Genomic DNA, 27,466 nt, shown 5'->3' on the forward strand with positions numbered 1-27,466 from the left:
TGATCCCACAGTTCCACAGAACACACCCCCCCCCACTTCAGATGCCGGTCAGAAGTCGGGGTTACCTGTGCTCATCTGCTGGCTGTAAATCACAGGTTCCCAGGACGCCTGCCTTGGGTTCAGTTAATTCGCTAGAATGACTCGGGGGACTCAGGGAGGCGTTTTACCGGCTGTATTACTGTTTATGATACAAGGATACGCGACTAGGGGGAAGAAGGAGCACGGGGCAAGGGGAGGGGCGTTCCCGCCCCACGCCGCGTCTTGACCGTCTTGACCGCCGCTGTCCCAGGGCCTGCATGCGCCCCCCAGCCCGGACCCTCAAAGCCCACAGCTCTCCAGACCCCAAAGGATGTTTACGGAGGCTCAGTTACTAGGTGATCCGTTAAATCGTTGGCCTAGGCGACTGGTTCAGTCTCCAGCCCCTCCCGGAGGTAGGGGTGGGATTGAAAGTTCCCTCTAATCACCGGGTTGGTTTCCGCTGGCAGTCACCCCCTCCCATCTGTAAGGGCTTTTTACAAGTCACCTCATTAACATAAACTCAGAACTGGTTGAAAGGGGCTTGTTATATGAATAACAGAAAGCACCCACTTCACCTTTATCTAGAGCTATTTCAGGAGCTAGGAGCGAAACTAAATAGAACAAAAGATGGCTCTTACTCGGAAGTTTCAGGGTTTTAGGAGCTCTGTGCCAGAAGCAGTGGATGAAGACCAGATACGTGTTTCTTACTGTAAATCACAGTATAAAGGGTTTTTTTCCTGCTCAATATGGTTAAAGGCGTACTGTTCCTGAAACTTCTGTCAGTGTTTACATAGGGAATATTAATGTTTTCAGTCCTGTTTTTTTCTCCAAATCAGGTAGATAAACATGCCCGTAGGAAGCTGATTGCTGTGTCTCAAGATCATCTGTCACTCGCTACTTACTATTAATAGCCAGCATTCCTTAGTTAGGTCACAGGATGTGAACTTGATTTTTAGTGTGGCATTTCTGTGCTGTTCGGTCTGTTTTTTTGCTTGTGTTTGCCTGGTTTGAAGTTGGGATAGCTCTTCGCACTATCAATTTTCCATCTTTAGGACTTTTTCTGCCCTGCGGCATGGCTTTGTGGCATTCATCCCTTCAGAGTCGGTCGCCCAAAGCAGATCGATGTTCTAGTATTTAATTTCTGGAGATCATCTTTGGGTGTTTAGAGAGGAGGCTGATGAAGTTGTTCACTGTTTTAAGTTGTTACTATTTTTTAAGTGCTGGATTTATTCCAGGATGCTAATGTTTTGATGATTCTGAACTGGATTTTGTCCTGATACCAGTCTGAGTGCACTGATGTTCTTCTGAGTTAGTGCCCTTTGTTCCTTAAATAAGTGGCTTTACCTGTGAATGAAGGCAGAGCCCAGAGAAAAGGTCTTGGGTCTTAGACATTTACAACCAGATTTCAAAATTTAATGTTGTTTGAAAAATAACACCAAAAATGGTTGGAGTTACAATAGTCTATTAAAAGCTTTAAATAGAATCCGCGGTGTGTGCAGACGCCTGCTGTGAGTCCTCGGGCTGCACCCGTAAGAGGAAGGCCGCGTGCGGGAGGCCAGCTGCGGGGGGTCCTGTGCTGCTCTCTCGGTGGCGGTGTGTAGCGGAAGCAGCTCTGGTGCCTTTTCACTCCGTGCAGGTGCTTGCTTGTGAACCTCCCTCCCATCCAAGGTGGTTGGTGTTACAGATAATGGAATTAACTTTCAGCACCTGAATGGAGTAGTCTCTTCAGATGGTTTTTGTTTTCTAAGGATTTCCTTTTGTGATTTTTGGAGCTCTCATTTTCGCTAAGTGAATTGTGATAATTCTCAGCAATTTAAAGGCTTCTAATCTGGGGAATGCAACACATTTTCCTTCCCCTGGCCAATTCAGTCAGGCTTTTGAAAGTGCTTCCTGCCACCTGGGATCAAATAGAAGCTTCCAGGAGTGAGCGTGTTAGGCAAATGGACGGCAGTGGCGGAGATGGAAGGCTGGCCCTGTTTGCTGGGTGCCTTTAGTCTGTCTGAGACATAATTCCTGCCTGTTAGAGATGATGGCTTACGCAGGCCTGCCAGCTGGTAATGCGCCTCCGTATGCTGAGAAAGGGAACGCGAGGATGCCTGGCGATCCCTGATTATATGGTGCTGACTTGTGAATATGCAGCATTGGTTTAGTGAAGGCTTTCATTTTTGAAAAGCACTATATTAAATGAACACATCGAATTATGAAATCCAAACATCATTTAAATATAAAAACATGTTTATACTCCAGAAGACTTTACTGTACCATAAAATAACTAATTTTAAACATTTATTGAACTATACACATGGCTAAAAAGTCAGGCAGTATCGAAAGAGGAGTTTATAAGGAAAAGCAGCAGTTTCTCTTCTCTTCTTCATATCCGAGCTTGCTGCGCAGAGACAACCACTTTTCCCCCATCAACCTTTTATTCTGAGAAATTTCAAAACCTGGAGAAAATTTTCGAGTGTGATGCACGGAGCACCACGCGCCTCTGACCTGGATGTCGAGGCGTCGGTGCCTTGCCCCATTCGCCCCCCCTCTCCAGCTGTCTCTGTCTGTCTGTCTGGGGAGTCTTTCCTGAACTCTCTGAGAATCAGCTGCAGATGTCATGGCACTTTGCCTCTAAATACTTCAGCATGTACTAAAAGCAGACATTTTCTCTGGTATAACCATACAATAGAATTATCTAGGAACATGTAATATTCAAAGCCCATCTTCGTTTTTACCGATGGTGTCCCTAACAGCCATCGGCCCAGCCGCCCGCAGTCGAGGATTATTTACACCTCTCCTGTTAGTTGTTTCTTCCCTTCCGTCTCCTCTGCTCTGAGCAGTGCCTCAGGTGGCTTTCGTTTATTTTAGACTTTTGCATTAACATTTCAGAGTCCAGACCATTTATTTTATAGAATGACCCTCAATTGGTTATGATTACATAAAATTTAAACACTTATCTTATAAGGAGGAAGGAACACTACATAGTAGGCGGTATTATTTGAACAGCATTTCTGATATCTCTGAATAATGTCCTTGTATCTTTTTAAAAAATGTAATTTTAAAATGTCTGTAACAGAATTTGCCATCGTAACCATTTTTCAGAGCGCAGCGCAGGGGCACGAGGCACCTTCACAGGCTGTGCAACTGTAGCCACCGCCCCTCTCCAGAGCTTCATCCGAGACTCTGCAGCGGCTGGCACTGGTCCCCGTTCCCCGTCCCCCCTGGCGTGCCCTGGACGGTCACCGTTCTGCTTCACATAATGTTCTCGTGCGACCGGCTCATTTCATTCAGTGTCTTTCAGTGTCACTCATGTTGCAGAATGTGCCATAATTCCCCTTTTAAGACTGAATAATATTCTGTCGTATGTGGGCGGAGCAGAGTTTTCCACCCCAAATATGCCCCTTTTTTGGGATATTGATAATCTTAAGCTTATTTTTAAGAAACAAAAGACTCAGGAAGAGCTTTTGACCTGCCCCTAAGGGCCTGAAAGAATTCAGATAGAGGATCCTTCCGGGAAGGGAGCTGTCATTGCGGATGGATAACCGCGGTTAATGTGAACTAGTGTGCGACAGTGTTCCCGGGGGTCCCCTCCCGGCACGCTGTCCAGGCTCCTGATGTCTCGAACAAAGAATTGAGCAAGACCCTGCAATATAGTAGAGAAGAAAAGTTTTCTGAGAAGGGAAAGTCTGCTTCCAGATGGAAGCACCCAGCACGGGAGGCGGGCCTCAAAAGACCTGGCAAAAAGCCCCCAGGGTTTCTATTCCTCTTTGCTGATCGCGGTCCCTTGTCTTAGAGGGGAGGAGGGCGGTGGTTCCTTGATTGACAGTTAAGATTGACAGGACTCAGTGATTCATCATTTGCTTCCTGTGCATGTTCTTTCTTAGATTTCAGTCTATTGTAATATTAATGAACTTCCAGGCATATGCATCATATTATAATGATGGTATAATGAGGCTCAGGTGAGTTGAAGGTCATTGGGGTCTTCATTGCACAGGTGCGAGTGGCTGGCTAAAACTAGTACCCAATTTTCTTCAACTTGTTTCTGGGTATGAGTTATTTTTAGCCCAGAAATGCCTTCTGGCTTGCTTAATTGTGGGCGGGCTGGGGCAGACCCTTCCTAGTATAGGATGACCTCAGTGTCTTTGCAGGCAGACCCCAGACCCCCTATCTGATTTTCCTGCCTAATTCTTTTCTAAGAGCCATGAACCCCCTTATTGTTAGTATGGATGTTGAGGGACAGGAGGTCTCTTCTGTATCTGCTGCTTGCTGAGAAGGGTCATGGTCCCTGCCTCCAGGGGTTCATGCCTCACTCAAGGCGGGGTCTTGGGTTTCCTGCCGAAGAGCTGCCTCACACTCTAGACAAGGAAAAGAAGATATAAACTTGTTTAAAGCACATATTTATTAATTTCTGTTATTGATTTGCCTACTAAGCTAGTAAAGGAAAACAGGCTTGGTTAAGGTATTTCTTAAAGAACTGAAACCACCTTTGGCCTAAAGTCCCCTCTCCTCTCAGACTCTAAGGGCCATTCCCGCCTGATGGTCTGATGATCCTTATCAAAAGCCAGAGGACCGGAGTTACCAGTTTCAGGGTCATTATCTGGATTTTGGGGAAAGGGCCTTTTCCAAAAGAAAGGAGAAAGGAAAACTTAACTAGGTTTACTGAAAAAATAGTAAGAACTGCAAGAGGCCCCATATCACCCCTGCTGAAAGATTGAGAACGCTACAGGTGTCGTCTCGTATCAACAGTGAGGGGCCAGCTAGGCGCCTTCGATTAAAGTCCTCTGTGTCCCATTTTTAAAGATGGCCCAGCAAACATTCGTTTGTGAGACATTTGCTTTTCCCATCTTCCTGTAAATTGCCTTCCTCCCCTTCGCAGTCCTAGCCACAGGCCTCCGGTCCGGGCTCGGGCGGCCTTCGCTGCCGGGTCGCCCTCCTGCCGCATGTCCTTGTCAAGTTCCGTCGTTTTCTCCTGGGGACTCGTCATGTCACTTCGATTATTAGGCCAGCCGGAGGGACTAGGAGGGAAGCCAGGATTTCCCCGCCCCACATACGTGTGCACCACGTTTCGTTTGTCCATTCATCCGTTGATGGACGTGTCATTATTTCTTGTTTCATCAAATTTAGACATTGTTACTGACTTCCTGTAACAGTATGTGAACATTTTGAAATAATAAAAGCGGAGCATACTCATTGTAAGCTATTTCAGATAGAAAAGCTATGAAAAAGTAAAAGTTTGCACTATCACTGTCTAGAGGAAATGTTATCTTTGTGTATTTTCAGTTTTTTCACATTTTTATGTAATTGATATTGTACATTTTTTGTTGAGCTTTACATTTTGAATTAAAATGCTTTCATCTTGGGTCTACGGCCATGCCATCCTGAACATGCCCGATCTTGTCTGATCTCGGAAGCTAAGCAGGGTTGGGCCTGGTTAGCACTTTGATGGGAGACCCCCTAGGAAGACCAGATGCTGTAGCGTAAAAAATAAAATGAGGGATTGTGAGCCGACAAGGTCCTGGCAATCTGTGAGGTCAACCAAGGGGTGCCTCGCCACAAAAAATTTTAAAAAGACAAAATGCTTTCATCTTTTGAAAATGAGTGTGTAACCTGACATTGAGTTGTTGTACTTAAAGTTAACCTATTCATCATTGTTAGCCTTTTGGATTATTTGAAAATTTTTTATTCTGATAGTCTTTTGATGACCAAAATTGTCAGCGTTTCTAACGATTTTCTCAGGTTTCCGGAAATGGCATCATAGGGTGAAGTGATACAAATGTGTTCCAGGCAGTCGGTGCGTGTTGGCAAAGTGGTGCCCGGAGGGCCCATGCCAGTCACGCCCCGTCACCCGCGCAAGCCTCTGCGGGCTGCCCCTCTGCCGATGTCCGCAGGGAGGCATGCGCGCTTGTTTCGTCATTTGTATTTTTTTATGTGAATTGTTGAATCATGTCCATTTTCCTTTGTGACTTTATTAAGTTATATGAAGTCTATAAATAAGATAATATATGTATTAAAAATACATATCAGTCATATTTGTTGGAAATTTTCGTTCCCTTTTTTTGGTGAAGATAGTTATACTAGTAACATTTTATTTTTGTTTTCTTAACACAGTTTTTTTGATTTAGACTAGGGGTTAAATTAATTTTCTGAAAAATTTAATATTTATTAAATTCTTTCCCCATTGATATGGGTGTTTCTGTTATACATAACGATGATTTGATATTCGTTTTGAGGGTCTTTATTTTGATTTTTTTAAACACCAGTATCACACATTAAGTAATTATGAATTTATTAGATATTTAAAAACCTGATAAGACAAATGTCCATCCTGCTCCATCCACCCGTTGTTTTTTAAAATTCTTAGTTTTCACCTTTTCCTTACTTGTCTGTCCCCCCACCCATTCATTTATGCATCCAGATGGTCACTGGGTGTGCTCCCGCGTGGCGTAGGTCGTGGCTCTCTGCGGGCTTGCGGGCTTGCGGGGGGACGCGAGCAGAGGACGGGGAGGGTATTCGGGGAGTGCGGACCCTCATCTCATTTGGAGATCTGGAGAGGGCTTTCAGGAAGAAGTGGCATCTTAGCCAAAACCTTAGGAGAGGGAACCGCGCCTGCCGAGACCCGGGAGGGGGAGCGTGGTGTGGAAGGTGATGGAAGCTCACGAAAGCCGCGGGGCAGTGCGGGGCCTTCTGAAGCCTGTTCATCCGGTCCAGGAGTTTGCCTCTGAGTGTGAGGGCAGTGGTGCACATCTGCACGGGGACCGCCTTCCTCCGGTGTGTGGTTCAGGCGGCTCCCCCTGGTCACAGCATGGGCACTCGTTTGGGCGGGGGTAGCTGTGTAGGAAAGCTCGCCATTTAGGAGGAAGTGACCGCAATACAGGTGAGAGAGCACATGTGGTCTTGACCCACAGGAGAGGCAATGGATGTATTTCAGAGACACTTAAAAGGCAGGATGGACCTAACTTGAAAGAATTGATATTGGCCTTAAGAAATACCCAGGTTTTTGGCTCGGACACTTTGGTTGGACAGTAGTATCATTTTCCCAAACACAGGAGATGGTGAGGTTCACTTTTAGACACGATTGATGTCTAATGGGTTTTATTAGATGCATGGGCCTGAAACTTTTGGGGAAAATCTACCGCTCAGCTTATTTGGATACTTGGGGGCCATGAATGTACTGTGCAGCCTTCTCTTACAGTGGCAAATTATAGGGACTTTCTTGTTTTGTGCTTAAACCTGGGGAACCTCGTCAAGGTGGGCTGAGTAACTTTTTCCCTTCTCTTCCAACTCGATGATTCTGTCTTAATTCTGTCAGTATTTTGCGAGGTGTTCCTTCGCTCTTCCCGCCCCCGGCCCCTTTTAATAGTATTCACTTACCCTCTTGTTCTCCAGGCCTGCCTAAAGTAGTATAATTCTAAAAATCTAAAGCTTGGTTTCAGATTCTGCCTGGATGACTAGGCAGTACAGCAGAGGAAGTTTTTATCTGAAGTCAGTAGCTTTTGGGACTTGGTGCCAGCGGCAGATAGGGCATATGTTGTTTTAAATGATGAGAACCCTGTGCTTTTAAGAACCGTAATGTCCCCTCCGATGACTCTCTTGGCCATATTTTCAGTGCCCTTTGTGGTTCGAACTCACATTCATCTTTAACCTGTTAACTTTGGTCCGCATCTCTGGTCACCTTACAAAGATGACCTTGTGACAGTTGCTGCTACATCCTTGCATGGAACTTTCCTCAGCCTGTCTTCCTGCGGGGGAGACCTTCCTTAGGAAGGTGTCTCTCAATTCAGGTGTTTTTTCATAACTTTGGAATTTGTATTCCCACAGCATTTGGGTTGTTCACAGTCTGATCAAAGATGCAAGGAGGAATAATCTCCAAAATACAAGCTGTGTTTGACACAGTTTGTCATGATTAATCATAGAACATTTAAAGGCCTTAATTAGAGACTATTTTGACTTCCCTATCATTGAATCTTATTTTTCTAAAGAGGATGTTTTCATAATGGAGTGAATTTGTTGAGTGAATTGAAGCACATCTTGATATCGTATGGATTAGGTTAAATTTAAGGATTTATTACCAGTCGGGATTTTTATCTCTTGGGTTTTTAACAAGGTTATTGTTCTCCAGCACTATTCTAGGAATAGAAATGGTAGGTTTTAACTTGTTGCCCTTGGTTATTATATGAAAAGTCCATCTAGAGGTGATTTGTTTGTTCTGCTCAAACTATTTTTGGATTGCCATGACGCTTGTGCCTACTTGACGATACACTTAAAAATACTGAGGTCATTTTATTTAAAAAGCAGCTCATATTTGAGTGTTGAGAGAAATTGCTGTGACTGTCTAAACCAAGTTCACGATTGAACTATGTAGCCTGATGGTTAGGAGAAGGCAGAAAAGGTGTCTGGGTGCTAGTTTCCTTTCTAAAAGGCCAGATGGTTAAATGAACTAGGCTCCGAGTGGAGGAAGAGCCTCCCTAGACGCTGCAGACAGCCGCGGCCGCCCCTCTCTGCTGACCGTGGTAACGGGCGTTCTGGACATTACCACTTAAAGCTAACTTTTCTTTTTAAGGGCTCCTGAAATTGTGCCAGCGGCCTCCAAGCGCACCCTGACCCCACAGCATAAAGCATGCTGTGGGGCCACAGCTACCATGGAACTCCAGGGTAGTGTTGAGCTGGCCCACGTGGGCTCAGGTAAGTCCTGGCTTCTTTTTTACCATTTGGCATTCTTTTCAAAGTTAGTTACTGTCACGATTTTATGTCACAAAAGAAAATAAGGCAAAACTTTGAAAACTGTGCCATATATGGGGGAAAAAAATAAGTCTGTTTTCTAAACATCGATAAGCCAGCTCCATAGTCTCACCGACGGAGTTCCATAGTAGCTGTGAATTCCCCCGTGAATCGTGATCTGTGGCTGCAACATATGTTACATTCTGCTCCTGGCCCAGCAGGCGAGGCGATATGTATGAGCCTTTTTTTTTTTTAAAGCAAGCCTGTAGTTTCTACTATAGTAGCTTACATTTACTCGTAGGTATTCATGTTTTTAAAAGTACATTAACACTTCACCTGCACACTTACTTAGCTAGTCGTGTATTTCATTTGATCAGTTTTGAATGTGCGATGATACCGCAGGTTAGTTTCATGAAGCCGATCTTCTCACTGCCTTCGGCTGTCTTTTTATTTGCCTTCATAGCATAAGTGAGGAGTGGCTAGATCGTGCAATATACATTTGTTGGGCGGAAGATGCTTCTCGGAGGCAAGGCGAGGTGTCAGCAGCCCAGAGAGCTGCGCCCATCACCGCCTTCTGTCCTGCAGACACTCCTCTGGTCCCTCCCGCTCTGTCGTATGAAGTGAGGTTTTGCCACTTACACCGATTTCCTGTCATTCGCTGCCTTCCAACTCCTCCACCTGCTTTCCTTTTATTCCCTAATACTAAAAGGTGGTAAAAATGCAACGTTATACGAAGAACTCAGAGGCATTTTCTAAGTTGTTTTGCATATAATCTGGTGCTTTTTTCTCTCCTACGCAGAAAACGTGGCGGTTAAAACTTTAAATTATCCGCATATAGGCCAAATCCTTTTAAATACCATGTGTACGACGACAACCAGTCTATCGAGAAGCTGTCCAGACTTTAATAAGTAGCTCTCCTGGAACAGTGTGTAATAAGGATACACCAGAAATCTGGACAGTTTGCTGTTATTCTCAAGAAATATGATCTGTAATAAATTTACTCATCTTTGTAGCTAAAAACTCACCAGTGACTGAAACGGTGACCTCTTTAATTATGGCTAATGAAAGAATGGAATTATATATTCTCCAAACAGATGGTAAAATTATTTTCTTTTAAATATTACTTTGTGTCTGTACTTAAGTTTGTGTTTTTCGTGTTTTGGAAGTTGAGAGAATTCCAGCTTGAAGACCCGGGGGATCCGAGTCCGTCCTGCCCGCCAGCCGCGCTGCTGGGGAGCGGGGCGGGGGGAGCAGTTAACTGAGTGTTTCTGGCACACAGGATCAGGCCACGTGCAGATCCCGTATGTGCGTCACGTGCGTGTGCTCACTGAGATGTAATTCACATACCATGCCGTTCACCACGTGACGTTCTGCTTCCATTTTTAAAAAGCACTTTCTCGAAAGGCAGCCTGGGCGACATTGTAAATCTAACTCCCGAGCACAGCTTGCTCACTTTGTTGTGCGTCTGGTCTGTCATCGTCACCCCGCCCCAAGCTCCGAGTTACAGAAAGTCCTCAGAAACAGAGAGGAAGCGACTTTCCTTCAGCAAGAATTTCTAAGAAGAGATTCCTCCAAACATCCGCTAAATGGCTAGCTGAAAATAGTGAAGACGGGGATTGAGACCATCCCTCGTTACTCCAGTCAAAAGAATGAAAATACTTGGGGTTTAGCTTTGCATTGCTTCATGTTTGTCTTTGGAAAGTGCATATATGTGCATGTGCGTGATGCACGCACCCACACACAAGCGCCGTGCAGGTCTCTCTTTCTTCTCAGGTAAATTGATGAGATATTTTTGGTCTTTGGGTTGTTTTTGGAAGTGCATAGAACATTTCTTAAGTCATCCAAAGCAATTTCTGTATGTGTGTGTTTAGGTCAGAGCTGAAAGCCGTGAGGGGCGGTGGTTCTGATGCCCCGAACCGTCAGAGCCTCGACGGGACGGAAGTGGACGGCAGCTGCCTTCGTGGGGAAGTGCCGCACACGCACGAGGAGGCCGAGCAGCGCGCGTTCCGTTCCCCCCAAAATAAAATAAATCATTCACAGAGTTTTGAGCTCTCCCAGGTTCCCACCTGTTCCACGAGGCCCGCGGAGCAGACGTTTCAGCGTCGTTCGCACGCGACTCTAACCGTAGTTGTTTGGTGTCGCGGAGCACGCGGGCGCTGCTGCCGAGGCCGGCCCCGCGGGAGGGTCGCCCCGGGGGTGGGTCGCCCCCCTCGTCGTCCGCGCCTGCCGCTTGTGGCTCTGGCCCCAGCGCCGTCTTCTCCAGGACCCTCTGCCTCACGAGGGCGTTGGGAAGCCCTTTTGTGATGGGAGGTGGCGTTCCAGCTGGACTTGGGCGTTTACGGTGAGGCACGTGTTGACTCTGCACGCTGTGAAAGTAAAGATGCCGCTGAGAAGGCATCGCGTTCGACGTCGTGGATTCTTAACCTGAAAAGCGCGTGTGGCTGGGGCAGGGGTCATGTTTTGGGGGAGAGAATCTAGGATTCTCAGAAAGGGGCTTTGACTCTAGAGTGCGAACACTTTTGAAGCTGGCCTTCTGTGGCTCACAGATGCGGTGAAGGGACCGTTCTGAGTTTAGGAATCGCATCTTCGCCGTCTGTGTTTCTCACGTCGCCCAACACGCTGCTCTCAGCGAATGTGGGCATTTGATCACTTCAGAGCTGTGTTGTTTTTAATAACCGTGTGTGTGTGTGTGTGTGTGTGTGTGTGTGTGTCTCGCATTGCACCAATCTCTCACACTCTACGGCGCATAGCTTTTATTTAATTCCTATTTCAAGATAGCAATTAAAAATGCTTTTAAAAAGACACTAAGAATACTTTCAGTGTTAGCATTTTCCGCAACAAACGTTTCCTGACGTAACTTAGGAAACACTTAAGATTATTTGATCCTATGGTCTTGATTTTTTTTTTTAAACACAGGCACATTTGAAGCTAAGCAACACCTTCAGTTTTTGCCAAGATGTTTATTATCTATCGATGTCCTGTCCTGCTCAGTAAATGGCATCACTCTCTTAACTTGACAGTAATTTGTGTTAAGATTAGTGGGAATGGAAAGTTCTTTATGGATTTGGGAAAGGCGATACTCGTTTCACCGGTCTATCCCCAACTGGTTATGATGTTTTATTTTATCATATTTTTGTTCAAAACCATCTGAGTTTTACTGCGTTAATAATTCTTAATGGGCGTAATGGAGACTTGGCGCTGAGAGGTTGTGAAATCAAAAACTCGCGTTTGCTTCCGGTGAAACTGGTTTCAGTGGCCCTGGCCCGCGCTAGCGCCGAGCGGCGGTGCGGCAAGCCAGCGGGTGCTGTTCTGAGTCGGCTCCGAACGTGCCGCGTGCAGGGCCGGGGCCGCAGCACCCCCGTGTCCTCGGCCTCCGCAGCGGCAGGGCCAGGCGGGGCCCTGTGCCTGCCGTGACGACTGGTGTCTCTGACCAGGTTACCGGTCTCCGGTCCCAGTACCCTATCCTAATAGTTCCCGTGAGCCCCACCAGAGACGGAGCCAGCGCGATGTGAAGGTGAGTGCCCCACCTGGCTGTCCGGTCTGGGAAGAAAGTTGAGGGAGGGAGAGACACTAATTTCTCTTATATCCTCTAGGACATTTCAGTGATACCCGGGATCCGGGAAGCACAGAGAATCACGTGGAGTTTAGAGTGAATGCTATAGGGTTATGCTTTTTGAAGAACGGTAAAATTAATCTCTTCTCTGTCTCGATGCCTGTTTTAGGGGTGGTGGAAGGGGATTTAGCTGCTATAGAAGCATACAAGTCATCGGGAGGGGACATCGCACGCCAGCTCACGGCAGACGAAGTGCGCCTGCTGAACCGCCCGTCCGCCTTCGACGTGGGCTACACTCTGGTGCATCTGGCCATTCGCTTCCAGCGGCAGGACATGCTGGCCATTCTGCTCACGGAGGTGAGTGTGCCGCGGGCCCAGCCTTCCTCACAGAGGAAGTGTGTTCTCTTGTTTTCATTTTTCTAAACAGCTTTTAAATGTTTGAGTTGCTTCTGTCCCCTGTCAAAAACTCCTTGAAACTTAAGAGACTTCAACAGTATATCATCCTTAAGGGTATATGTTTTTCAAACAGGACATTCTGCCACAATATTTGAATCCTATTTGCTTAAAAAACCTGGGATGTGTCTGTCATTTCTTCATTCTTTCATTCATTCCATTAACAAATACTCGTTGAGCACGTAGGATGTGCCAGGCATTGGGCTAAAAAGGGACATGACTGTGACGACGTTGGCTCCCCCCGCGAGTCCCCAGAGAGGCGGGGCGGCGTGCGGGAAGTCCCGCGCGGCGCGTGCCCTGGGAGCGCGGGAGAGCTGTGAGATTCCTTACCTTCTTACCTCGAGCAAGCAACGTTTTAGCTGAAGTCCGAAGGCGGAGCAGGAGTTAGCCCCACGAGGCGGGTGAGGCCAGGGCGTAGCTGAGGAAACCATGGACTCAGAGGCCAGGGTGGTGGTCTTTGTGGGGAATTCTGGGACTTGCAGTTGACCCAGCATGGCTGTGATGATGATCGGGAACAGAGAGAGGAAGCAGGGGACGGATGTGAAGGACCTTCTAGGCCAAGGACTTTGAAGATCCTTCCGAGCGTGGTAGAAAGGCTTTGAAAAGTGTCAGAGGACCGGGGGAGTGACAGGACCTGGTCGCGTTTTGGCTGCTGCTGGTCGGAGGGGGCCAGGCCTGGCGAGGGGGGTTGGTGTGGCGAGGTTGGCAGGGGCTCTGCCCAGACAGTCGTCAGTGGCGATGGAAGGGCGAAGAAGCGGGCAGGCCGGAGAGGCTCTGTGCGGCAGGTGGTCAGGAGTCAGCGGCAGGTAGGCTGGGGGAGTAGGGAGATAGGGAGCAAAGTGGGTTCCGAGGTCCCTGGCTCAGGTAGACATTACAAATGACAGAGGTTGCAAATAATTTTTCAGGATGCGACTGTATTATCTGGGCAGTTTTTAAAAATTATCAGACGTAAGGCACAAGGGAAGAGAGCGCAGCCATGGGTTCGGATTTTGTCACTGTGCATCTTCTGGGTGTGGTGGGCATGTTTGTTCGAATGTGCGAGCATCGGGGAACCATCGCGCACACGGCACCGTGGGGGTTAAGGAAGCGTGGCGGAGGTGGCCGGTCGTCCTGTTCCGGAAGGTCCCAGTGGGGCCAGTGGCGCCTGACACTCGGAAGGGGGCCTGGGAGGCGGCCGCGACGAAGTCGGAGGGCAGGCCCCCCGAGTGGGGGCAGGGGCAGGGGGCTGCTGGAGAGGCAGCAGTGTGCCTGGAGGCCCGTGAGTTCCGGATCGGGGCGGCGCAGTCCGAGGTCGTTTCTGCTGTGTCTGAGGTGCGGCTACACCTGTGTTGTGACGGCCGCCTGCGGGGGGCGGGCGTGTGGGCTGTGGCTGGTGCTGGCAGGAGATAGGGTAGGGGAGGCAGCTGTGAACTAAGGCTCAAGTCTTTGGGGGAGTCATAGGGTCCCCTGAGGCGGGCAGGGGACTGCGAAAAGATTCCAGAGGGGCTGGCGAAAGTCACCAGCCACCCAAGAGCAGTCTGGGGACAAATAATGGGGAGACAATGGAACCCCAGTGCATTTATTATTTATTGCTGTGCAGAAAGTCACCTCAAAACTCAGCAGCTTAAGGCGACAGATAATTGTCATCAAACAGTTTCGGAGGACGAGGCCTCCGCGAGCAGCTGAGCCCAGTGCTTTTGGTTCGAGGTCCCTGGAGGCTGCAGTCAGACTGCTGGCCACGGTTGCAGTCGTCAGAAGGCTCGCCTGGGGCTGGAGGGTCTGGTTCCAGGTGCACTCAGGTGGCTGTGGCAGGAGGCGTCACATCCTCCTGTGCCCCCCCGGGGCTGCTCCTGAAGTGGCAGCTCCCTCCACGAGGGAGATGCGAGATGCGAGAGGCGATGCAGATGGAAATGGCCGGTGCGCGTGGCCCGTTTCAGGAGGCGACATCCGTCCCTTTCGCCACGTTCTGTGGGCCGCGTAGACCAGCCCGGCACAGCGTGGGGGGCCGGAAGCCGGTGGAGGACGGAGCGGTGGTGGCGTTCCGTGCAGCGAAGTGAAGGCACCACACAGGACGGCCCCGCAGGGAGGCTGGGCGGCGGGGCCGAGGGCCGCCCGTGTCTGCAGAGAGAGCAGGCGCCAAGGACGCCAGGGCGAGGTCAGGGGGCACCGGGTTTCCGGGACATGCGTCTGTGCCGGGGCTTTGCGTGGGCTTTAGGTCACGGTCCCTATTGGTAGTCGGGTGGGATCTGTGGACTCCTTTTCAAATTATCGTTTTTAAATACATGAAATAAAAATAAATAGAATTGCTAAGGAAATCAGAGTTGATCCTTAATGTGGAGGCTTGAGGCACTGACATATTCAAAAATCCAAGTATAACTTTTGACTCCCCAAAAACTTATCAGTACCTTTACCTATAACATAAGCAGTCAGTTAACACACATTTTGTCTATTATAAACTGTATTCTTATAATAAAATAAGCTGGAGAAAAAATTAAAAAGTATTTATTGAAATAATTATGGAAAAAATTTATTGAAAAAAACCTGCACATAAGTGGACCTATGAGTTCAAACCCATGTCAAGGGTCAACTGTATATTGAAGTATTGTTATCACAATGTTAAATCCAATTTGTGATATGTAAGAAAATGCATTTTAAATATAGGCACAATGTTAGTGAATATGAAGGATTTAAATCGAAATGCAATTGCTCTTCAAGTTCATGGGCCCTAAGGTAAGAGCTGCCAAGGAGAAGCCTGAGAATCGTATGGTCGAAGGGGCCAGAGGGCGAGGGGCCGGCCTCAGGGGCCGTCGCGCTGCAGGGCGCAGTGGGAGGAGGCTGGCTGCGGGTCGTTCGCCAGTGGAAGATTTCTGTCAGAGTGTTCGCAATACTCGGGTTTCAGTTTTCTTTGGAAAAATCTTCCCAGGTGTTTGGAAAGGGGATGAGGGTTAGACATCGGAATAAGCTGATTTTGAATTTAGTTTTGGGATCCATTTTAACACTGGTGAGAAATAGTCAGTTATATTCTAAAATATTTACTGTTTGGTTTTCTGTAATTTGAGTGTCGCTTCAAGAGTGGGCTCACGGAGTTCGGCTGTGAGAGTTTGTTGCCGGCCATCCGGGCCAGTGGAGCTGGGCAGACGGCGTTTTCACATGGGTGGGGGTTTTCAGAAGAGCAAGCCTGATGGTCGCGTTGGGGACGCAGGGTTTTTGAAACTGTTTCCTGCCACCGTAGCAGTTACACTTAAGTTGTCCACGTGTATTATGTAGATGACGTTATCCATAAAACTTACTCTGAGTAGCTCATTGGAAGATCTGCTCCAAACCCCAGCTGTGACCGTTAGGTTAGTGGCTGCAGTCGAGTGACAGCCGAGAACAGAGCTCGCTGACTCAGGGTTGACACCAGATCCATTTTCTCTCTAGCAGAGAATCAACTTGATTTCAGGATTCTTACCTCCACAAAGGGAGCATAACCTACACGTAAGATGCTGCCTTTGTGTCATTCCTTGCTGTCCATCGTGTGAAGCGGACTGTCCTCGCTGCGGCCTGCTCGCCTGCCTCGAGGCTCTGGGTGGTGGTCCCCACTTCGCTTGCTCCCCCGCAGCCCCACGAGGGGAGGGGTCGTTGTCTGTTCTGGACTTCTCTGAAATGCAGAGTTCTAAAAGATGGGAGGGATTTGAGGTCCGCGGGAACTGATCCTTTAAAAACATCGTGTTTTGTTTACTCCAGGTAAAGATACTCGAAATACTCTTAGCAGAGCTGGAGAATAATCTCTGTTCCTGGCTCCTGCTCCAGGAGCCGGAATTCTGTTTGTAAAGACCATTTGTTATTGGGGCAGGAGGATTGATCTTATTTAGGTCAGTTTCTGATCTCCTCCCCCTCCAGTGGTGACTGCGAACAACACCATTTTATGTGAAGTTTTGTGTACCTTTGTATATTGCCTTGGATAAATTCCTAAGAAGTAGGATTACTGAGTCAGAAGGTAAAGCATTTTTACGGCTGTTTTCCTGGAAAGTTGTACTGATACATACTTCCACTGGTGGGGAAATAATACTCAATACCCCATGTGATTTTAAGATGAAAACAAAACAAAACAAAACAAAAACCACCACTTCGGCTTCCTGGGAAATTTTGGTAATTTCTTTAAAAGACTGCTGTTTTCTGCTTCCGATGATAAATGAGATGCAGAGGAAAGTTTCTTTTGTGTTTAAGGTGTCTCAACAAGCGGCAAAGTGTATTCCGGCCATGGTGTGTCCTGAGCTCACGGAGCAGATCCGGCGAGAGGTGGCGGCCTCCCTGCATCAGAGGAAGGGGGACTTCGCTTGCTACTTTCTCACTGACCTTGTGACGTTCACCTTGCCGGCAGGTAACTCCCCGCCGCAGTGTGAGAAGGAGTTTCCCCTTCGTTATAATTATCTTCGTGTCTGAGTCATCACGCTTCTGTTAGGAAGCAGATGACCATTACGTTAATTAGTATTTTCGCACAATTCTTGACGACCTCGTTTATACCAGACGTGACCAGTGTGAGAGCTACTCGTAAACTGACGTTAGGTCTGGGAGGAAGAGGCAGCTGACAGTGACTGGCTTCTTCGTGGGCCTCAGGTGTTGTTTTCTTATTGGCGACATTGGTTAATAAAATTACGTGGCTTCAAGTGTACAGCCCAGTGACGCGTCACGTGTGGTGCGTTGCGTGTTCACTGCCCAGAGTTTAATCTCCTTCAGCACCGTCTGCTTCAGTCCCTCACCTGCCTCCCCACTCTCCGCTCGGATGTTTTTAAAAATCTGTTTTACCCATTTACTTTTCTCTTTGGTTTTATTTTAAAATATTATTAGTCTACTTTTCTTTTCATGCCAATTATTTTGAAATCAGGTAGCTTTTGGTTTCCAGGCAGTAGGAGGTCGTATTAGAACATGGACTTTTGATGGGAAAAATCAAGTTATTTGAATCAAAGATACTGGCGTTCTTTATCATTAACTCTCTTTACTCATTACATTAATTTCTGCTATACTTATGAAGCCGCCTTCCATTTTTCAATTCAGCGATAATCGGAAATGTCTTCTAGGATGATTTTATCGGTTGGCATTGAATAAATGCACCAAACGTCAAAAGTTTCTCAAATAAGGCTTCCGTCATGGTCTGAGTGTTCTGAGCTTTTACATTCAGACATGAATAGGAGCATTTACAAATGGTAGCAAATGATAACTAAGCGTTTTAAAAGCCTTATATATTTAAGCTTTACCCTAAAAGATGATTAGATTTTTATTTTTAATCGAAAATAGCTTAAAACAAAATGCAAAAAATTTTAAGGGCAGTGGTTTTTACTCAGTGAACTGAACAGAGGATAGAGAATGTGAGGAAGGTGACAAACGGAGCCTGGGGCCAGGATGTGTGGCCCACTCGCTTTTCCGAGAAGACTCCAAAGTCTGAGAATGACAGGCCCGAGCGGGGCTGGGGCTGGGGGGCGAACAGGCAGAAAACTGCGCGAATATCGGGTAGTCTGGTTCTTTTTCCCTTTTATTTTATCTTTATTGAGGTCTAATCGATATAAAAGTCACCAGACACATAAAGTATATGTCATAGCCGTTTGATACGAGATGTAAGATCTTTTCGGTCTTTTTTCCTTTGTAGACATCGAGGACCTGCCTCCAACAGTCCAAGAAAAGTTATTTGATGAGGTGCTCGATAGAGATGTCCAGAAAGGTGAGCGTGGAGCCGAGTGTCCTTGACCTTCATCGGTTTCAGTACACCTGTTGCTTTGCTTTGGAAGGTTTGGAGTAGTTTAGTGTATGGTCAACTCGTTTTACTTTTATTTTAAATTAAAGATGTAAAGTCCTTTGAACAGCTCCAAGCTGTGATAGATTGCACAAATAAAGGTATAAAAGCTTTTTTAGGTTTTCTTCTTTCAGACAGTACATTTTCACATTAAAAATTTTTGAAAATAAATTGTGAAGAATTTAAAAGTTGAGTAAATTATCCTAGTGCCACAAGCTGTTTTGACTATTTAAAAGGTTTCTTTTTCAAATGACACAGTGTTTTAGGTGTTTACTAGTAAATATACATAAACCTGTTACCATCTAGAGAACAGGTTCTTACTTGCACAGTCGTCCTTAGTTGCATGGGTGTCAAAGTGACATACTGTTTAAATCCCTCACGTAGAGCTGGAAGAGGAATCTCCGATTATAAACTGGTCCTTGGAGTTGGCCACCCGCTTGGACAGTCGGCTCTATGCGCTTTGGAACCGGACCGCAGGGGACTGCCTGCTTGACTCAGTGCTGCAGGCCACCTGGGGCATCTACGACAAGGACTCGGTGCTCCGGAAGGCCCTGCACGACAGCCTGCACGACTGCTCGCACTGGTGAGCCCCCCCCCCCCCCCCCGTTGCACCCCCTGCAGCCTCGCCGCGTCCCGCCCGGTGGTGGCGAGACACGCAGTCACCCTTTCGGTGGACGCTAAGGGGGAAAACGCTTTGGTTTTGAACGTTGCGACACTTGGAACATCTCGATGGTTTGTGTGCCCCTTTACTGCACTTGAAAATAGAAACATTTGAAGTTGTAGTGGCCTTAAATATGAAGGTCTTTGCTCATACTTTGAGTAGTTATAATTTCATATTTTTGTTCAACTTGTAAGAGGTTATATTAACATTGTGTTACGAGTTCCCCCCGCCCCCCCCGAGGCAGGTAGCCTTAAGACTATATATTTTTATTTTGCAAATTTTTCAGACCCACAGAAAAGTAAAAATGTCAGTGCAACAGAGACCCCAGAATCTCCTTCCTCCGACTGACCAGTCGTTAACATTTCCCACGTGCTCCATCTCTGCATAAACGCTCTTCTTTGCCAGTTAGTTTTAGCCATTGGCTGCTTTGCCTTTTAATGTCTCAGTGTGCATCTTTCTTTCAAGAGCAAGGATGTTCTGCCCGGCCCCATCCACTTTTCCACATCTAAGGAGATCAGCGTCGACTCGGTTATCCAGCATACGGCCCATTCACGTTTTCCAGTGGTCTCAGAAATGCCCTTTCTGTGCACGCGGGTGCGCGCGCGCGCACACACACACACACACACATTATATATCTTTTATCCAGCATCCGGTTGAATGTAAGACTAGTCTTGAACTGCAGACTCACTGTCGAGGCATCTGTCACTGGAAGTGAAGACTGTGCTTTGTGAATCAGTAGTTTGGTCCTTACGTTTGTTGGACGTATGGTGTTTTCTTGGTTTCAGACATACACTGTCATTTAGTTATCTTACAAATGAGAAAACTGAGGTTGAATTAAATTGTCCGTTATTGAAGTTAATAGGTAGCAGAAGTCATTTAAAAATGTGTACTATTTTCCCCATATCAGCATCAAAATACATTTTTTTGTTCTTAAACCAAATTGAATGCTTATCACAGTGATAATGGCTTACTCCAAATAACTTTAAAATATTCGGAGCACTTGTTGTGGATTTTGTTGTCAGTATTTAGAGGTTACATGAAGTCCATTAGACTAAACTCCACGAGAGGTTTTTGTTGTGTTTCGTGTGGAAGGTGTAGTGCCTACAATACCCTGACAAATAGTTTGTACATAGTAAATACTTATTGAACGAGAGTACACTCTAGAATTTGAAAGTAAGGGCAATATAATTACTTTCTTGAGAGCTAAATCATAGACCAAAGCATAATGTAATAGAGCAAACATTTGCGGGCACCTGAAAAACCTCCCTGGCTGGCAAGCCTAGATGGTAACTTGATTGGATGCATAACAGCTAAAGGAAGAACCTGCCCTTCCAAACAGGTGGTTTAGTCATGCAGCCTTGGCTCTGGGGAGAGGGCCTTGTGCCTTTTATGGTGGAGGTGGCTGCTGTGGTGTGACCCGTCAGTGTGGGCGGGGCCATTCCTTTGGTGAGGTGGGTTCATCAGGTGGGTAGGGAATCTGGATGCTTAAATGTTCAGTCCATCTGACCTCTGTTGATCAGATTGCGTGCTCACCAGGCAGCATCCCCATGGTGATGTGGCCGTCTAGACGGGCCTGCCTACGCCGAGGATGACAGTGGTTTGCTTCCTGTGGCAGGGTGTCTGGGCAGTGTGGTTTTACAGGTCTGCCTTGCAGGTTTAGTTGACGTGACTCTGCCCCAGAAAGACAGGCCTCGTCTCTCGGTGTGGAGGAGGCATCGCTTCTTGTCCCGAAAGCCAGGTCTGGACCACAAGTCCCTTAGAAAAGGCAGCCCCGCTTATATGTGAATTACACCATATGTTAAAAAAAAAAAAAAAAAAAAAAAAAAAAAAAAAAAAAAAAAAAGGAGGAGGAGGAGGAGGAAAAGGCAGCCCGAGAGTGTGTTCTCTGGTGATGGTGTCCTGATCTTGTGGGGCTGAGAGAGCAGTGTAAATTTCAGCAGGTGATACCTGTTTTTCCTAATTGCAGGGGCTTTTTAAAAAGACATTGGTGGCTAATAGTAATAGTTCGGGGACTTACGCTGCCTGTTTCTCCAAGCTGGCAGGAGGCGATCTCTGGATTGGACTTGCCACTAGTGATTGTGTTGGACTGGAATTCTGAGGTGGTTCGTTTGGAGTCATTTGTTAGTCCCAAAAGTCTAGCATAAAGGCAGGGAGAAAAAATACTGTAATCCGAGGTCGTGAGAGGTCTGGATGGGGAGCGGCCACAGAACGAGAGGCACTGTGTGGGGCGCACGTATGCGGCCCCGGGCAGGTGTGGCCCGAGCAGGTCCTTTGGTATCAGAGGCCTCGGCCTGAAAGGCCGTTCAGGAGTGCGGACCCGGAGCCGGCAGGTGGGCAGGCTTCCCACACCGTGCGCCTGGGCGCCAGCCCCTCCAGCCCCTGCCTCTGGGATCTTCGCCTCGTGCGTTAGTTACGGCACAGGGAGCTGCGTGAATCGCAGTGATCGCGCAGACATCTTTGCGTTACTGTGGGGGTGGGGAGGCGAGGAGGTTATCCAGCGGGGGGAGGGGAAGTGCTGTGGCCATGGGTGCGGGGCATCAGCGACGTGGATCGATATGTCAGCCTGGAACTGTCGACCGTTAGAGGGTAGATAGAACGAGGGGCCCTGCCCCGGGCCGCGAGAGTGCGAGCCGCACGGCACCCGTCGCGTCCTCCGTGGCTGGACTGTGACTGGTCTCGGTACAGTTTTTTTGGCATTTTCCCTCGGTGTTTTCCGAGCACCCTGGATCTGTGGCGTGGTGTCTGATGTTAACTCGGGGACGTTCTCAGTTATTGTCCCCAGTGTTCTGTTACTTTCTCTCTTCCCCTGCGGTATTGCCCTTACGTTGTATGCTCCACCTTGGGTAGTCGTCCCAAGGTTCTATGAAATTCTCTTCTGGTTTTGTCCATCTGTGGTGTTCTCTTTGAGTTTGGAAGTTTCTAGGGGTTTTTGTTGTTGTTGTTGTTTTTAAATACCAAGAAGAGAATGGACTGACATACTTTAAAAATTTGGAGAAAAATACACTAACCTATAATAGCCATAGAAAATTGAGAAACTTGACGGGTTCTTTTCTCAATTGTGTTCAATCCACTAAGCCCATCGAAGACATTCTTCATTTCTGTTAATGTTTTCGGTCCTCTAGCATTTCTTTTTTGGTTTTTCTTAAGATTTTCCTCTCTATTTACACTGCTCATGCTGTCTGCATTATCCATCAGAGCCCTTAGTGTATTAATCAGTCGTTTTAAACTTAAAAATTTAAAGTATTACTCTTGTGTTTTTGTCTAAGGATTTTATGGTTTAGGTTTTACATTTAAGGTCTATGATCCATTTTGAGCTAATTTTTTTAAGGTGTTAGGTAATAAAGATCTAATAAAATCAGTCATTAGTTTTGCATGTAGATCTCTAATTGTCCAGACATAGTACCATTTATTGAAGAGACTGTTCTTTGCCCCCACTCAATTGCCTTGGCACTTGTGTTGGAAATTGTTTGACCATAAAAGTAAAGGTTTGTTTCTGGACTCTGTTTTTTACTACCGGTATCTTTATGCCAACATTAGACTGTCTTGAAGATTAGTAGCTTTGTGGTAAGTTTCCAGATCAGGATGTAAGTCTTCCAACCTTGTACTTCTTTTTCAAGATTCTTTTGTCTATTCTGAATCCTTTGGATTTCCGTATAGATATTAGGATCCAGCTTATCAATTTCTGAAAAAAAGTCCGATGAGATTTTGACAGATTGCATTGACTCTAGGTTAATTTGAGAAGTATTACCAGGTTGACGATATTGAGTCTTAGAATCCATAAACATGGAATTGATTTTTGTGTGTTAAACCAGATATATGTTCCTGGACTTGGTTTCCTTGTCTGTTCTTAATGAGCCAGGCAGCTCCGGAGTTTAGGTCTTTGTTGGATGTGATTATTTGAACATGCTCACTTTTGAAGTTCTTTGTTCTGCATTCTGTTTTTTTAACGCCTACAGCACCTGGTATTCTGAGGTGGTCTCCCATCCAAGTACTAACCAGGCCCGACCCTGCTTAGCTTCTGAGATGCAGTTTTCTTGAGTAGTTTTGAGTGCGATCATTTAATTTGTCGGACTTAGCTATCTCATTGATAAAATGATTCCGGGCACTAACCAAGAAATGTCTGGCTGTGCACATCATTCTGTTTGTAACAACACTGTTTTGTGATATTTCTCTTTGAACTTTTCAAGATAGTGTATTTTGTTTTTGGTACATTCAAATACATTTTTGTATTTATTAGGTATTTTTAAAGAGGGATATCCATATTTTATTTTTAGAACACTTAGCATTAAAACTTACACTCCTGATTAAAAAATAAAAAACTCTTTATTACTTGGAATAGAAAAAAAATTTTTTTCAATCAACCAAGGGTTAAACGTCTGCAACATTCCTTTTTAGTCCTTTTAGGAAATGTAAAATACATTAATTTACTTTTTTATGAAGTCCTCCATTAAGTTACTGTAAAGAAGTTTGGAACACTACACATTTAACTGCTGGAACTTTTCAATGATAGCAACAGAATGTTTTCTTATTTCTTCTTTTACTTAGAATTCAAATACATAAAAAAGACCTGGGATTTCTAGTTCTTTGTAAGTGAGAGAAACGGTATGTGACAAACAGGTTAGATGTCTGTCTTTACTTCAGAGGTCTTTGTTGGCTTGTTTTTAGGTCAGTGAACCACAGTTTTGAGTATAATTTATGTCTAGTTTTGTTTAATTTTATATTTGATGTAAAGAAATGTAGATTTTGTTTTTAGTAGTTCACTACCAATGGCCCAGTTTGATTTTCAGTTTTCATAATTTATTAGGGTGAAATATTTAGGAGGGATAAAAAATATAAAGAAGGAATTGTTTTTGTAGTTGCAGTGATTCTTTTTGGATTATCATGTGATAATCATAGAGAAATTTTATTTAACTAAAGAAATCTTAAAGAAGTAACTGATATTCTCATGAACACATGGGCTGGTTCCGGTCTGTTGTTGGTACAATGACCAGGTGGCGAGTACTGTACAATAATGGAGAAAGGTGTATTGTCTTTCAGTATCCAGCATCTCGGATGATTTTGAGTGGGTTTTTAAAAAATTTGTAAACTAATAGTAGACAATTAAAATCGACTGTTCTCATCAATAGTGTTTGAAGTTTTGATGGAAGTTTGGTGGGTGGTGAATTATGTCTGAGGATAGGTTAACTCTTGTTTAGAAAAAAAAAGTACGGCTCACTGCCAGTGTTCATTTATTTAATGTAGAAATGCCATGTTTTTCTAGGATTTGATGTTTTCAGCGATTGAGAATTACTATATTTTGTAAATGGAAATACATTTCTGGAAAATTTAGCTATTTCATTCATTTACCCACTGCAAAAAAACAGAATGCTATAAATAGAATGATTTTATTTTTTTTAAAGACTATTGACATGGTAGAGCTATGCGAAGATAATAGAAATGAGATATTTCATGGCAGATTTTAATCCCCAAGTTGTCTCGGGGCGAACACTGCAGCTACAAACCCTGACACATCGAGTGTTCTCGGGGCAGCGGGAAGCGGGTTAAAAGAGGTCTCCCGGCAGGACGGAGGCACTTTTATTTTGAAAAATGTGTTTGCAAGCCAGGGAAAATTAATAAAACTATTAATCTTTTCATGTGAATTGCTTAAAGACTACATTGAATAAGTGATTGGAACATTAAATGTCTATGGAAGACTTAATTTCTGCTTTTTTAATTTTTTTAAAGGTTTTACACACGTTGGAAAGACTGGGAATCGTGGTATTCGCAGAGCTTCGGTTTACATTTCTCCTTGAGGGAGGAGCAGTGGCAGGAGGACTGGGCGTTCATACTTTCTCTCGCGAGTCAGGTGAGGATGCTCCAAGGCTTGTTGCCTCTGGGAAGAGAGCAGGCCGCAGGGTCCGAGGCCCTGGTCCCCACCACGAGCAGCCGTTGTGGGAGGCGGCTCGGGTTCCGGTCCTTGCTGCCGCTGTCAGCCGCAGAACTGGGAGGTGCCAGGTGTCCTTTTTAAATGATAAAAGTGTCAGTGTGACTTCCGTAGCGTGACGCTTCTGCACACTGGTGTGTGTGTTTCTCCTGATCGCTTTTCGTTTACGCTGTCGTCTTAGGCAGGTGGCTTTGTGCCCGCTCTCCCCGCCCGCAGGCCGGCTCCCACTCTGTCTGGGGCACACTCGCCCGGGGCCCCCAAGCTAGTGCTGTCCGGCCCTGAGGATCCGGTCGAGGTCTTCGTGAGGATCCCCAGTGGGGATCCCCAGTGGGGAGGCTCTGTCCGTGTGGCAGGCCAAGGAGCAGGTGCCACAGACGCGAGCGGTTTCTAGTTGACGTGGGAAGGGACCGTCGCACGCGAATCGTGCAGCAGCGGCTCCTGCAGCCCTGCCCCACGGACCTGCTGAGGGTGCGTCAGTCGCCACAGGGTGCGGGTGCCGCTGCCTCCTGTTCTTGAATGAGGCGACGCCACGCTTTAGTCGCTCTAGTTCGCGTGAAGTAGCGAAGCTCATCTTCCCGCTGCAGGAGGGCCTCGGAGGTGGCGCGCCCACAGGCAGCCCCCACGGAGGGCCTCTCCCGAATCACGCTTTCCGCGCCGTGTGCATGTCTCCTTCCCGGCGTCCATGTTCGACCAAATCTGTTTGGTTCTCGAGTTTGGGTAGTGAAGGGAGCCTGTGTGGGACCTTGGCGGGTTTCTTTTCGTATCGTTGCAGTTAGTTATTTGGGGACTCAGAACACTTTTTTAGCTCGGCGGTGTTATTTCTGAAAAAATGAATGGAGAGCGTGTGCTTGAGAGGGTGGTAGTGTGGTGTTTGCATGCGCTCCGGGTGCGATGATAAACGTTTTAAAGAGAAACCTCTTCCTTTCATTTTGTCTGTATAGCCCGGAGCGAGTTTGGAGCAGACACACATCTTTGTACTTGCACATATTCTTAGACGACCAATTATAGTTTACGGAGTGAAATATTATAAAAGTTTCCGGGGAGAAACTTTAGGATATACTCGGTTTCAAGGTGAGCCATTTTCAAGTGTTGTAGAAGTCTCTTGCTTGCTCATTATTATCATGCAGTTTGCAGCCACACCCTGAAAATCCCACTGTGATTTGCTTCCCCCTTTCCAGGTGTGTATTTGCCTTTGTTGTGGGAACAGAGTTTTTGCTGGAAAAGTCCGATCGCTCTGGGCTATACGAGGGGCCACTTCTCTGCTTTGGTTGCCATGGAAAATGACGGCTATGGCAACCGAGGTGCTGGTGCTAACCTGAACACCGATGACGACGTCACCATCACTTTTCTGCCTCTGGTTGACAGCGAAAGGAAGTTACTCCACGTGCACTTTCTTTCTGCTCAGGAGGTAAGGAGTGTCCCGTTAACCTCTGAGGGGGTCACGCCACGGGTCATGCCGTGCCCGAACCCCACTCGGGGCGCCCTAGGGACGTGTCAGCTGCACTGCCAGTTAAAACTTTGCATCCGGGCATAGTAATCGTCAGTGTTTATTCTCCAGATACTGGACATACAGAGCTTGAGATGTGGCCTTTCAGAGCTGCAGTGTAGGATGCGTGGGGGTGTGGCAGTGAGGGCGAGAGTCCCCGCCCTCAGGTGGCGGTGAGCGCCGGGGTGAGGCATGAGGGGGCGTGGGGTGTGCCATGTAACCAAGGCGGCCGGGGCAGGCAGCACCCCTGAAGCAGGGCCGCGGGCATCGCGCTGACAGGTGCCGAGTCCTGCGGGGTCTGGCGGGAGCTGCCTCTGCAGGGCCGCGGGGCCGGGGTGCCGTGTAGCGTCCGGCCCAGGCCTGGGGCGGGTCAGCGCCCGTTCAAGCTTCGGTCTTCGCTCTGGGGAAGCTGGGAGGCCGGCAGTTCCCAGTGGGGTCTGGCCGCAGTGGCCGGAGCAGGACACCAGTGGGTGAAGACCAGGCTGGTAGTGGCTGAGGATGGGCCAAAGAACTAACTCTCAGAGAATTCGGAATCTTGTAAAATTATTGGTCTTTTATTTAATATACCGGGAATTACGAAACTTTTATAATAGTGACATTAACAAAAAAGTTCATACACCATAATTTTTTAGCTTCAGCCCATACATAATTTACTGAGTAAACTTACCTTGTCATGTGTTTGAAGCTCTTTCTTTTTCTAGCCTTTTCCTTGCCAGGATCAGTTTTAGACATTTGCTTTTTGCTTTTCCATGATGTTCCCCATTGGTGTCTTTCTGCTTAAGCATAGGAAACGGTTTCGAGCATTAATTTGGTGAGAGGTCGAAACCACGGCGAACGTTTGTGGCTTTGGCCTTTTCTGGCCGTTGCACCAGCAGCAGGTTTCCGTCGCGCTTTTCCGGTTAACCGCTGTCAACCCC

The 27,466-nt window shown here is 46.7% G+C and overlaps 1 protein-coding gene and 1 pseudogene across 4 annotated transcripts in view; both read left to right on the forward strand.

Annotated features, from left to right (window-relative positions):
- ZRANB1 (zinc finger RANBP2-type containing 1) overlaps positions 1-27,466 on the forward strand; it is a 55,811-nt gene that overhangs the window by 25,387 nt on the left and 2,958 nt on the right. For all 4 annotated transcript variants that reach the window (XM_016118484.2, XM_036222637.1, XM_036222638.1 and 1 more), the window contains 7 exons: positions 12,447-12,634; positions 16,919-17,072; positions 18,336-18,407; positions 18,864-19,062; positions 24,865-24,985; positions 26,005-26,134; positions 26,242-26,471. In XM_016118484.2, coding sequence (XP_015973970.1) covers positions 12,447-12,634; positions 16,919-17,072; positions 18,336-18,407; positions 18,864-19,062; positions 24,865-24,985; positions 26,005-26,134; positions 26,242-26,471 — 1,094 coding nt within the window. The remainder of the gene's footprint in view (positions 1-12,446; positions 12,635-16,918; positions 17,073-18,335; positions 18,408-18,863; positions 19,063-24,864; positions 24,986-26,004; positions 26,135-26,241; positions 26,472-27,466) is intronic.
- Positions 5,367-5,485, forward strand: LOC118604654 (annotated as a pseudogene).

Source organism: Rousettus aegyptiacus, unplaced genomic scaffold (genome assembly GCF_014176215.1).
Source record: "Rousettus aegyptiacus isolate mRouAeg1 unplaced genomic scaffold, mRouAeg1.p scaffold_m13_p_6, whole genome shotgun sequence".
Classification (NCBI taxonomy): domain Eukaryota; kingdom Metazoa; phylum Chordata; class Mammalia; order Chiroptera; family Pteropodidae; genus Rousettus; species Rousettus aegyptiacus.